Source organism: Gopherus flavomarginatus, chromosome 7 (assembly GCF_025201925.1).
Source record: "Gopherus flavomarginatus isolate rGopFla2 chromosome 7, rGopFla2.mat.asm, whole genome shotgun sequence".
NCBI lineage: Eukaryota > Metazoa > Chordata > Testudines > Testudinidae > Gopherus > Gopherus flavomarginatus.
In genome coordinates this window covers 107,096,437-107,108,634 of record NC_066623.1, presented here as the reverse complement: position 1 = coordinate 107,108,634, position 12,198 = coordinate 107,096,437, and the positions used below count along the sequence as shown (strand labels likewise).

At 34.4% G+C, this 12,198-nt stretch overlaps 1 protein-coding gene across 3 annotated transcripts in view; it reads right to left on the bottom strand.

Annotated features, from left to right (window-relative positions):
• The window catches only part of FAF1 (Fas associated factor 1), a 318,043-nt gene that overhangs the window by 203,596 nt on the left and 102,249 nt on the right, over nucleotides 1–12,198 (bottom strand). For all 3 annotated transcript variants that reach the window (XM_050961673.1, XM_050961674.1, XM_050961675.1), the window contains one exon: nucleotides 10,904–11,009. In XM_050961673.1, the coding sequence (XP_050817630.1) occupies nucleotides 10,904–11,009 (106 nt within the window). The remainder of the gene's footprint in view (nucleotides 1–10,903; nucleotides 11,010–12,198) is intronic.

Here is a 12,198-nt window from a genome sequence, read left to right as displayed (position 1 = left end):
GTCAAATCTGCAGCGAAAGTGTTCTTAAAACAAACATGCTGGTCAGCATCCAAAATTGCCATAACACAAAATATATGGCAGAATGCAGGTAAAACCACAGAGCAGGAGACATGCAGTTCTCCCACAAGGAGTTCAGTCACAAATTTAATTAACTGATTTTTTTTTTTAAACAAGTGTCATCAGAATGGAAGTATGTCCTCTGAAATGGTGGCCGAAGCATGAAGGGGCATAAGAATGATTAGTATATCTGGCATGTAAATACCCTGCAACACTGGCTACAACAGTGCCATATGAACGCCTATTCTCACGTTCAGGTGACATTGTAAATAAGAAATGGGAAGCATTATCTCCCATAAATGTAAAAAAACTTGTTTGTCTTAGTGATTGCCTGAACAAGAAGTAGGACTGAGTGGACTTGTAGGCTCTAAAGTTTTACACTGTTTTATTTTTGAGTGCAGTCATGTAACAAAAAATAATTATACATGTGCAAATTGCACTTTCACAATTAAGAGACTGCACTACAGTACTTGTATGACTTGAATTGAAAAATATTTCTTTTGCTTATCTTTTATAGTGCAAATATTTGTAACCAAAAATAATATAAAGTGAGCACTGCACATTGTTTTCTGTGTTGTAACTGAAATCAATATATTTGAAAACGTAGAAAAACATCCAAAATATTTAGAATACATTTAAATTGGTATTCTATTCTTGTTAAACAGTGCAATTAAAACTGTGATTAATCACTACTAATTTTTTTAATTGAGTTAAGTGATTAACTAAAAACAAATTAAGTTAATTGCAACTGACAGCGCTATTTTATATAATTTAGTAACATAGCAACTATCTAGCTGTTAAGTTTAAATTTTATAAGCAAAGATAAGATTAAAAATCACTTCTTCACATAGTCAAAGTTAGACAGGTATTAGACTTATCATCATATCACTGTCATAGTAAGAGTATTCTAATAATTCTTCTAAATAAGCCTAAAAACTAATGCTCTGGCTATTCACAAGATACAATAATATCAACATTCCTGTTCTGAGCTTTTCTAGTCTACTAAGATGACCCCGTACAGAGATGCTTGTTTTGGCTATGTCTACTTTGCTTAAGCTACAAGGCCACGTATGGGGACAGCTGCATTTGGGAGCAACTTAAAACAAATTTCATCTTGGTGGCACCTAATCCAGAGCCTGGTACAAGCAGCATGGAAAAGTCAGTGTCAAAATTAAACAATGCAGGCTTTTCTAAGAACAGATGCTTTTTCCTTGCAGCTGTAAAAACCTTAAAACAATCCTGTACCCCTCTGTCTGGTCACGCAACTACCACAAAGCAAGGCATAAATTTTGCCACTTACAGCAAATGTTTGCTGAGAGCTTTTATAGTGCTTTTTAAAAACAGTAACAGGGATTTATTGAGGGCGATTATGAGACTATTTTATGCCTTAAATGAGTGCAGGGTTCTTTAATTTATGCTCAGGATTCTTGATGTATTAACAAAGGAATACTTTTTATGTTAATATTATACGTACCACTTTACACAAAAATAGGAGTACAGCACTTTTCAAAGATAAAAATCAGAACAAGTGGCTTTATTTATAGAGGCAGTAAGCATTTTCACACTGAATATAATGCACTGGCATTATTTTAACAGCATTTTCATGGTATTTGTTAGGTATTAATTCATGATAAATGAATAAACATTTTGCGTAATGATCAGATGATGTTATAATATAGTACATTATACTAGTTTATTAAGACATAGGCTGCTTCAGTAATATATCATGCCTCTAGAAATATGGACTATAAATAAGTTAAATAATTGCCACTTCGCACGCTTGACCCTCCAAAAACAGTACATTGTTTTAAGTTCTTGAGTATGTTTCTATGATATCAGTGGATTAATGTTTTTAACATGGATATAAACAAACTGCCCTTCATTATTGAAAAAGCTTCTGTAACTCAATGAACAGAAGTAAACGATCAAACTCCAAGCTAAGTAAGTAATTTGAAGCGTCATCATCCCAGGTCTGTTCTAATATTAGCTGCAGATTTTTCTTTTATGCTATTTTTTTATTGTGTGTAAAGTGACTAACTAGCTTTACATAGATAAAATATTTTAAAAGATTTTCTAACAAAAACAATACTCTCTAATTGTTCGTTCTTTCCTTTGTTACTAAAGTTTAAAAACAAAACAAAAAACTTTCCCAGTGCTTAACTTTTCCAGCATTAGCACCTAACTATTTAGAAGTGTAACTGAGCTGTTTGATGGAAAAATGTTGCTTTATGCTAGAATAATTTGAATAAATAAAACTGATTGTATGAAACAATATTGCAATTCAGTTTTTCATTTTTTTACACATTTCTAAATTATAAAATCATAGGAATTACATTATCTTAACCAACATACATGCGGAACAGGGAAACATTATATTTTACACTGCAATACACGTTGATGTACAAGCTAAAAATAAAGAAATCACAATTTTAAAAATCCTGGCAAAAACTGTGCCAGCACTCAGCTTTTTGGTTTATGATTGATGTTGATGTAATGTATATACATTACAGTATTGTACATAACATTATTTTGCTATCCTGAACAACCAGAACTGGAAATGTAGGTGTTTCATATGCTCTAAATTGTGGCTGCTTACATTTTGTTGTCATTTCATGCTAACATCTTTTCAATAACTAGCATTATGCCAGCAGCTTTGTCCAAAAATACATTAACTCTTTGAAAGTAAGCTGTAGCAAATACCCATAAAACAAAATTACAATACTGAATTATATTTTTAATTTGAGTGGTTTAAAACCACTCAGTTTGCTAAATTAGGGCCCGATCCAAAAAACTTTTAGCATCATGAGTTGTCTTAAATTACATGAGTAAACTCATTCACTTCAATATGATTGCTTGTGAGTGTAAGGACAATTCACATGATAGATCACATTTGTGGGATATGATTTCTCATAAATTGATATTTTATTCTTTTGAGGGTGTCCCTGAACTCCAGTCCCCATTTATGGGCTATATCAATATATACACATACACACACACAAACTACAAGTGTTCACAAACCAAAAGCTAACAGATGTGTGACTTCTAATTAGTTATAATAATCTGTGCCTCAATGCTATTGGAACAAGCCCGTCTCTTTTCTTTGGAAATTAAATAGCTTTCTTTGGAGTTTTAAACTCTCAGGGTACTTCAAAGCCTATGTAAAAAATAAAACTGCTTTGATTAAAATTTTAGACATCTACAGTGATAACTTTATGAAAGGAAAATATTAAATTATAATTATCCTAAACAGACACAGTCTTGTGAAACTAACCCTACATTCATATTAAAATACAAAGGATTGACTATAATGAATTTGATTCATCCTTACACACAAAGCTTTACCACAGTAAACTCAGTCAACTGTTGCTCTTGCTTTTATATTCATAGTAGTTAAATAGCGCACTTTAAAACAAAAAAAACTCCAATTGGCTTTTCATACATCCACCCTCCCCAAAAATAACGCACTTGAAAAACCCAAATGATATGAAAAGGCTTCAAGGCCTCTTTTCTCCCTTTCATAGCACTTTTTTAGCACTTTTTTTTATTTCTGTTTGCAGTAATCTGCCTTTCACTTTCTCATTGCTACAGAACAAACGAGGAGGCTCAGCACTTTGAAAAGGGGGCTCAATGTGTAATGGGTCCACTAGAATTAATTTAGTTGCACCAAATCCATTGAGCACTGAGTTTTTTTTCTCTTCTCAAATCATTTTGAGTCGGACGCAGCCCCCAGCCTTTGTAATTCTAGTAAAGCACTTAAAGTGCACAGTAGGTGTTCATCAGGACCATCTGGTCAAAAGCAAAACAAGCTGCTGATTTTGCCTTTGAATAGAATGAAGCAAGTGTGAATTAGTCTCTTCAATTAGCACTATTACAACCTGTCAAGTGCATATTGTAAAACAGGATTATTACAGTATTGGTCACCAGTGCAATTATTTACTCTCTGCCTTTTCTTGCATATAAAAATGTCCATGTTTATTAGTTTCTGATAACTGAAAATGGTTTCTTTAAAGCTATGCATTTCCAAACCGCCAAAATACAAATTACAGGTTAACCAACATTCTGTCAGCAATATGTTGTTTCATAATTAGTAGAGAAGTAAAATAATGCCCTTCATCTTATAAGCTTTGTTACTGCAGCTCAAAAAAGAAAAGGGATAACGGTTGTATAGATTTGCCTTTACAATCACTTAAAACCAGAACTATTTCCAAAACCAATTTTAAATGCCTAATAAAGCTGTCACTTCCAAACAGGTACACAGTGGATATTTTTTACACTGTCATTTCCTAAGGGACTCCTTTCTCATATAACGTGTAACATGTGACCGTTTTACAAAATGATTAACACCAATTTATTCAGCTGACCCAGCTTGGTTTAACAAATATGTTATTATTCTTCAAAAGTTAATAAGGCCACAGGAATACTTTAGAAAACCCAAGTTAGATTTGCCATAACAAAAATCTGATTAAGAGTGAAATTCATGACACTTTAGTTTTAAAGAATAATCTTTTTTATTCTTGCCAACATGTCATTATGCTTTTAAGTGTCAGAAACATTAACTTGATATTTGTTGCTTGTTTATTATTACGCCACCTCAGGATAATACAGTGAAGGATGCTTTAAAAGTATGTGCTGTAATATTAAATTATCCAGTGTATATTAAAATCAGTTCGTTATTTAACTCATTTCTTTCACAAACAAACAAAAACCCAGTTTTAATAAATATAACAAATGAAATTAAAAACACTCAACTTGGACTCAATATCATAGTAAGACCTTTTTTAATGTCTTGGATAATAAGAAAGCTATTGGCTGATTCCAGGAAAATAGAATATATGTGCATTGCCCACTGGGTATTAAATTGATTATAATGGTTAATGATTTAGTATATTGGTATTAAAATAATTTACTTAAATATTTAAATAAAGCAAATAAGAATTCTGACATTAGTAAAATGTTTTTTGAAAAGTAAACTAGTTTTTAAATAGATGTAACTTATCAAACAAGTATTAGGACATCTTGATGTCTGAAACAACCTTGGGCTAACTTATGTCATAATTATTTAGCAGCAATATTAATATGATCAATGTGATTGATGTGTCTAGTTCATGTTCCTCGTGCTAATTTCTGATCTTACTAGGAGTTGCTCTCAAACAGTTGGTTTGAAAATGATTTCATAAAATATCAAAACACAAAAAGAAAATGAAAAAGAAAACAGAGCAAGAATTCCCTTCTGTTGGAGTAACTATTTTTCTGCATACAGAATGGATTCCTCCTACATCTATATTTATTGGTGTTATATCAATTCCTTTAATGAGGTCTCTGTATATATTGTATGGTTTCACTTCTGTATTTTTTTTTTTGGCATCTATCCATTAACAACTAAAGTTAAAAAAGAAAGGGGCACAAAGAATTTTAAACAGTGGCAGTGGTTTACTGTCAATACACAATTATATTTTTAGCAATACAAGCCAAACACACCACAGAAAATGCCAAAGACAACATGTTTTGAAGTACTAAAACTAAAGACAAATGTGATTGAAGCTCATCAATTTGAACACAGCTGCAATCAACATATCTCAGCTACTCTGTTAAATATTATGTTCCAGAGTCTCTGCACTTTAATTATCTGTACAAGCTCAGATCAATGACCCTGAATGAGTGACAATATGAAGTTAATGTACCGGAGGATAGTGTGGACTGTTAGAGATGGCTAATAATAACTATAGCATAGCTTGTCCCCATAGAGCTGCACATACAGGACTTGCTACTTAATGCTTTTAGTGCTCTTGGAAACATTCCTATGCCATCTTACCCATTCTAGTCTTTGGGCAGCAAAGAACAGACTACCTGTCACAGGTGGTAAGATACTAACCAGTTACCCTCACTTAGATTAATTTATTGGCTAAAGGAACCAAATGGGGAGCAGCTGCAGGCATGCAAAAGAAGCTTTTATTTAAGAATCGATCTTCTTTGCATTTTATATGTAGATCTCATGTTCTACCAGGAATCACAATGCCTCATATACGTTTTGCCTGGCACTCTGGTCTGATATTTCCAGCAGTAAACACACCAACACGGATCTTTTTTCAGAAGGCCTTAAGGTTTCTGCACATTTTATTTTCTTCACCCTTTAATGGCCACAGCTTGTGTACACTAGGTGCTTCTTTTCTAGCCCTGCACACCAGGAATCACATTAGGCATCAAAGCTCAATCAAGTCAATAATATAGATAAATACGAACTATTACACAAAAGTTATTGAAATTCTGTTCTTTTTAAAGTAAATGTACCTGGTTAAAAAGTTCTGTATAGCTTTTCATTTTTCTATGTGATTCGACTTTTTTAAAAACTGTGAAGCATGCATGTGTATTTTATGATCAGTCAGAAAAAAACAACCTCCAAAACCACAAAATTTGCCATCTAAAGTGAGGCAGCTTTCATTTATGAACCCTATGTGGGTTGTTCCACCTTCAGATGAGAATAAAAATGTGCTTTTTAGGACAAATTTTAAGTTTCTCCCTTTAAAAATATAAAAACCTCCAACCTTCTCCTCGAGTAGCATGCCCACAATGTGAGATACATAGAGAATTTCAGATGGAAGGATTAACTTCATTTTAGAGAAACATCACCACAATTTAAGCACCTCGGTTTAAAAAAACAGAAGAAATCAGGTTCTTGGTGACAGACACTGAACACAGTGTATGTTGAATGTAGCTATATCTTAGTCCATCCCTACACATGCAACTATAGACCCATTTATCTTTGTCACTCCTTGTCTCAAAATTCGTACTACTTTAACTTCCAACGGCTGATAACGTCTAAAAAAGTTATCACAGTACTGTGTTAAAAAAAACCAAAAGCAAACACCATTTAGACTGAAAGCTTCCGATTTTAGAGAATCCTCACCTCCTTTTCTTAGAGATTTCACTTTATAGTATAATGATAAGTCTGTATTTTTATGTAAGTTTGTGCATTTAGAGCCTCTAAACAGATGACACAAAAACTGTCGATTGCCACATACAAATGTCATCAGATTTCAAAAATTAAATCAAGATTTTTCTTGCTACACTATCTGGTCAGGACTCATTTAATGAAGCAAGTTTACAAGAATAAACACGTTTGAAACTTGTGACACACACTAATTTGCAGTTTTGGCTAACGGTATCATTAAGTTTCCAAGTTAATAATTCTGCTTCTCGTTACTTAAATAAATAAATAAACAAACACACACACCCCTCCAAACAACATCTCTCACACACCTAAAAAGACAGAATTAAAACTGGAACTCAAACTATTTTTAAACCATCCCTACGGCCCTCGTCTGGTGATCCCACATCAAATATAGCGGATATTCAGTTTTAGCACTATTAATTCCTAATTAAATCTTACAGTCTAAGTGGCTGGAGATGTGCGGAAAAAAACCCAAAACTTACAAATGGACTCAAACCAGGCCCTGAAATCCAAAACACCCAGATATTTTTGAAGGTATATAAGGGAGTGAGTATGGATCCAGATCCGAACTTTGTGACTCAAGTCTATCTCTATGGCAAACTTATCTGCCCAACTGTTTCTAGGTGGACAATATATATGTGAAATAGGAAGACTTCATGAAATAACCATTTCTTCAATTTTTAGGTACTTTGTAACATACATTCTAAAAGGAATTAGCACAGAGTTGAAACTAGAGTATATACTAAAGCTTGGCAGTTAACCCAACAGATTTACCCTAACTCCTTGCAAAAATATTCATGACATGGTTCTAAAATGTTATGTGAAAAATAGCCTGGAAAAAATATTTACTGCTATCAAGTCACTGCAGCATTAAAATATATTTAACAATCCAAACTGGCCCTGGAGAGACAGTTGCATACAACTGTGGCAAGCAATGGAACATTTATAGAATTTTAAATATTTCTTTCAATAATTGATGCAGTCATTTTGAATCTTTCTGCATAGGATATCAGATGTGAGTAGATTGCATTAATACTGCTTAAACATTTCAGCTTCTCAGTATGGCCAACTCGATTTCTGAAATATTTGCAGTATTTTCCCATAGAAACAGTAATAAAGGTAAAATAAATATATGCCACTGCTTTATAATCACTGAACATTAATGAATATTTTATGTCTTTTTAAATCTCCCTGTTTAATTTAAAAGGGTGAAATTAAGTCTCCTTCCTGCAATATGCCAATTATCTGTAAATCAAACAATAACTTGGCCATTATACTCCTTTTTGCTAATATACAAGAACCTAATTTGAAAACACTGAATGGCATTTTTAGATAATAATTGAATAGTCCTTCCTGCCCTCTTGTGGTAGACAATCGCAACTTGCGTAAAGCATTTCAGCTCCAACAAAAATATACCAAAAAGTAAGTAAACTATTAATTTGTTGGTGTGTGAATGAGAAAAAAAGTGGAAAAGAAATCCTCCAACAATCTTGAGAGAAGGAAAAAATTTATCACTAAGCCCTCATAAAAAAGAAAAAAAAATTACTACACAAAGCAACTAAGTTCATCAACTGCTTGCTACAATTCTCATTATATGCTAAAAGTATAAAAATAATTAATAATAATTAGAGAGTTAGCACCCAAAACAAGCCCTCTGATTCTGCAATTAGATCAATGTGAGCAGACCTTTCCATGCATACAAATCCCTACTGACTGCAATGGGGCTCTGTGCAAATTTGAAGTGACCACCCATCAAGATCCAATTGTAGACTCTTCTGCAGGCTTCTTAAAGTAAGAAGATCTAGAATTATATTTTTCACTTTGACTTTAATGCATTTGGTTTTCTCAGGAATTGCATGGATAATTTTATGCCAGGGCCACCCAAAGGATTATGGGGATCTGGGGTCTTTGGCAGTGGGGGTCCCCCGCCGCCGAATTGTCGCCGAAGACTCGGCACTTTGGCAGCAAGTCCTGGGGCAGAAGAACCCCCGCCGCCAAATTGCCACCGAAGACCCGCCCTGGGACCCGCCGTCGAAGTGCCAGAAGGGTCCCCCACCGTGGGTCTTCAGGGCACTTCGGCAGTGGGTCCCGAGGCAGAAGGACACCTCCCCCCCCCCGCCACTGAACTGCTGACGATGACCCAGAGTGGAAGAAGCTCTGGGGGCCCGGGCCCCGCAAGAGTTTTCCGAGGCCCCCGGAGCAAGTGAAGGACCCTGCTCCAGGGCCCCCAAAAAACTCTCATGAGGGCCCCAGGCCTGGGGCAAATTGCCCCCCCCCCCCCGGCAGCCCTGTTTTATGCATCACATATGAAGCATTACCTAAGTACAGTGGCGTAGCATGAGACAAAGCCACTTGTTGTGGTTTATATGAGACTCCTGAATTATAACATTCTTTTTTAAATGGAATTGCTTTTATGTAACAAGTTAGAAATAATCCTGTCATTATCAATAGACAAAACAACTTCAGTGAACATAAAAATATCCAATATCTCATAGTCACTATATCAGGTCTCTGGCTCCTCCTTCAGGCTCAATAAAAGCCACTGAAGAAATTATAATGTGTTTACATTTTGTATAGATAGACAAAAACAACACAAGAAACAGCTAATATATATGTGATTGCCAACACCTAAAAAGCAGTTAATTTCATTAAAAAATTAAAATAAAAAAGCACAAATCCAGAATCATAAATTCCCAGCAGTCTTCAAATTAAGCAGTTTTTATTTATAAGAAGTCCAAAAGTTCATCCCCCCAAGAAGTTGTGTTGCAGCAGTGTGTTTGTGTGGTTATATTTAAAAGTAGCTAATTATATTAAAAATCCATTTTCAAAGGGAAAAAAAATGTGCTTGAGAGGGATGACATTTGTATGTTATGTTCCAGACAAGGGAATTTAAAATGACCCAACTAGAGATGTCATGAAAAATAGTATTAATAATGATGGAACTGATGAAAGCCCTTTTACTGTAGGGATATGGGTTACTGCTCCTGTAATATTACAGAACTTAAATTATGCTCTCTAGGGTAGGAATTTATAAGAAAATGTATTAAATCTTACAAACTGGAATGGGAAAAAGTCAAAACAAAGAAAAACATATTTAAATTGCAAATCAAATATTTCCATATTCAGAATTCCCACCAGGAAATATTAAGGATTCATACATGTTCCTAGAATACACTTGCCAGATTCTTACAAATGGGTTGTGCACTGGATGTCACGTGAAGTGAGGTAGATAGCAATAATGTTTTGCTGTAGAAGAGAATTAAGAAACCAGACAAGGGTTTCCAGTTCTAAAACTGGAAGGGCAAGATGCATAACAGAGACTACCTTTGTTTCTAGGGGACATAATTCCAGCATTGTTCTTTGCAACACCACCCCTTGCTGGCCATTCTTTGGAACAACAGGACATCAGTTCTACAAAAAAACCCACTTCGCTCCCAACCTAGACAGAGTGAAGGAAACAGAACAACAGCCAGTTGTGCCAAAGGTGCTTTAAAAAATGGGTATGGGTGGGTGACTGGGAGAGAGCAAGTTAAAAGGAAAGCAAGACAGTGAGTGTCACCGGATTAAAAATAAAGCATATCTGGACTATAACTAGCTTTCCTCCTCACTCTTCAATAATTGCTTTCATAATAAACATTATTCATCTATTTTTCTATTAAAGTGTAAACTGTGTTAGAAAATCTATTTCTTTTAAGTATTTTGAAAAAGAATACATTTCTTAAAACCTTTCTAGGTCTATTTGGTTTATCTACAGAAATCTTTGAGGATCAAGTTAATTAAAACTAAAAAATGAATAATCAAAGAAGTTTCCAACCAGAACATATAAGCCCTCTTTAACACAGTTGACATTAGCTATAATGAGCTACATTTATTCTTCAGCTGTGAGACAGAACTCACCTCCTGAATGGTACTGCTTCCTGAGAAGTTGAGGTTGTACTCCCGCTGGACTTCTCGATGGGTGATGATCAGCATGAAGTTTTGATTTAATGACTCCTGCAGGGCACTGAAATGGTTGGAAGAAAAACAAGAAAATCAGGGATGTGCATGTTCTAGCTTGCTTTACAGTTAGTTGCAAAAACCCCAGGAGTACCCTAAACTCCACATAGACAAGTCTAGGCACAATGTTATCATCTGTCTTTTTGCTCCTAAAGGCAAGAAAGCATACTGAGAATGACCAAAGGGAGCTAACCTGTTAACTCCTTCTCTACTAAGGTGTTTGCAACCTCAAAGGCTATGTTCTACTCTTAGGAATTTTCAAAATTGAGAGTCATATGCTATTACCACAAACAGTATATTTAGCAGATATATTTTTGAATTAATATTGGGCTGGCATGTATACATAACTATATCTAGCCAAGACATCAAACTACAATCTGCATTCACCACTGATTTTAAGTATACCAAGACAAATTTTGCTCTTCAGTAGGGCTGCCTGTAGTGTAAATCAGGCAAAATTTGAATGAATACACAACGATCAGACAGGAAAAATACCCAGTGTGAGATTTCTTAGTGTAAAGCACCAAGCATTAAAACAAATACTTGGCATATCATCTAATCAGTACTAACAATGTGCTCTACCAAACTTTTTAAATGTACCATAAAATACCTCCAAATTCTTAAGCAAAAAAAAAACAAAAACCCACTTCACTGATATGTGGACTAAATAAAACCACCACACAATAATTATTAACCATGTTATCACATAAAGTGGATGTATTTAAAGTGCTTCTGTACTCTCTGAAGTTTCTATGGATTTGAAAAATATCCGCTTTACTTAAAATGGGGAACAATGTGGGAATCGATAATTCTTTTAAAAGAGAAGAAAATTTCTGAGTGAAACCACTACAGAAAACATCACAGCATAGAGTTTATTAGATCCCAGTGCAATATTACGCTGGTTTGACCGCTTCTAAGAGCTCTGGAATGAAGCTGTGTTTATTTGCTTTTTTAATTTTGTCCTCCTGATAATAAGTGATTGAATTAGAAAACAACTGACTGACACAGCCTAAATAGTAAGAATAAAAAAAATCTTACTAACGCTTTTGTACTGCCATAACAAGTGATAATCACAGGAGATTTGGAACAGAATGGAAAGTAAAACAACTTCCATATTAGAGTCTGCTTTTTTTTCTTTTGCTTTTGAGACTGTTCTATGCCATTAGACCTTCATGTTTTGCCATTTTATTTTTTCC